The sequence below is a fragment of the Emiliania huxleyi genome (assembly GCF_000372725.1).
Source record: "Emiliania huxleyi CCMP1516 unplaced genomic scaffold EMIHUscaffold_7658, whole genome shotgun sequence".
Taxonomy (NCBI): Eukaryota; Haptophyta; order Isochrysidales; family Noelaerhabdaceae; genus Emiliania; species Emiliania huxleyi.
Genome location: NW_005196269.1, coordinates 1 through 1324, shown reverse-complemented (window position 1 = coordinate 1324; position 1324 = coordinate 1). Strand labels below are relative to the sequence as shown.

At 71.8% G+C, this 1324-nt stretch overlaps 1 protein-coding gene across 1 annotated transcript; it reads left to right on the top strand.

The window, feature by feature from the left end:
* Positions 1–374: 374 nt before the first annotated feature.
* Positions 375–608, top strand: EMIHUDRAFT_318016 (hypothetical protein; the record flags this gene model as incomplete). The annotated part of the gene is made up of 1 exon (XM_005760225.1): positions 375–608. The coding sequence occupies one exon, from the start codon at positions 375–377 to the stop codon at positions 606–608; it is 234 nt and encodes a 77-aa protein (XP_005760282.1).
* Positions 609–1324: the final 716 nt, after the last annotated feature.

Below are 1324 nucleotides of genomic sequence, written 5' to 3'. Positions count from 1 at the left end.
GGACATTGGCCCGCGTGCCAGGCGTACGGGACGGCCGGGTATCGGCTCCGTACTTTGAGCCCTCTTGGGCCACCCTCGCGTCCACCGGCCGGCAGAGCACCGCTTGGGCGACTCAGACGGCCCGCCCGACCAGCGCGTTCGATCGTGCCGCCCCCACAGCGTCAGTGGCGTGCGTGGGGTGGCAGGCGGCGTCAGCGCAGCCCCTCGTGGGGGTGCCCACCGCTCTCCTCTCACCGCTCCCCCCCGCCCGTGGCACCCCACACACTCGTCCCTCCTCAGGGGCGCAAGGCGGCACGGCACGTTCAGCGCTTGCCTCGGCCCACCTCGCCTTCACGCCCGCCACCGCGACCAAGGAGGTGGCCTCGGCGGCCCAGATGAAGCCCGTGCGGCTCGTTTGGGAGCCGCATGCCGTCCCTCTCTCGCCGGCGCTGCTCACCACGACCAAGCCTACGCCGAGGAACCCGTCGCGCCCGTCGCTCACGAGCTGGTGGCTCGCATCGACCGAGCCGTCCAGCTTTCTCACGCCCTGCCCACGATCAAATTCGAGACGACCAACATCCGACCACAAAAAAGGCCCGCGCGTGCTGCGCGGGCCGGCGAGCGACTAGCGAGCCAACCTGCTAGTGGTAATAAAATTCTTTGTTTAGGCGCCGCCCAAGCTCGTGCGCGTCCAATGAGCGAGACCTATCAGCGTGCGCCGCCGGCTGAGCTTCCCGTGGCGCCGGGCGACCCACGCACGCTCGGATACGGCACCGACCAAGCGCGCTGGCTCAAGGAAGAGATGAAGCGCAAGGCGCAGAGCGGTGCCGCTGCAAACCCGTTCAGGTGTGTGCATGGCCGCGGCGCAGCCCGAAAATGCCCCTGATCGCCCACCCGCTCCTTGCGCCGCAGGGCGCACGCGTCCACCGCGCCGCAGCCCACTGCTGCTGCGCCGGCGCCGCAGCCGCGCCTCTCGTCGGGCCAAGCGCCAGCGCCGCCGCCGCACGAGCAGCTCGGGCAGCTGCAGCTGCAGCCTCGGGCGCCGCAGGCGCAGCAGGCGCACTCTTCGCCGCACATGAACCGGCTCGCCTCTGTGCCGGGCCAACCCACGCTTCGCAAGCCGTCGCCTCAGCCGCAGATGCAGCCGTCGCAGCGGCAGATGCAGCCGTCGCCTCAGCCGCAGATGCAGCGGCAGGTGCAGCCGCAGATGCAGCCGAGGGCGGGGCAGCCCTTCGCGCCCAGCCCGCATCAGACCGCCTCCTCGCTGGCGCGCTCGCCGATGCCGCCACAGCCGCAGCGCTCGCCGATGCCGGCGCAGCATGCCGCGCCGCAGCCGCGACCCCAG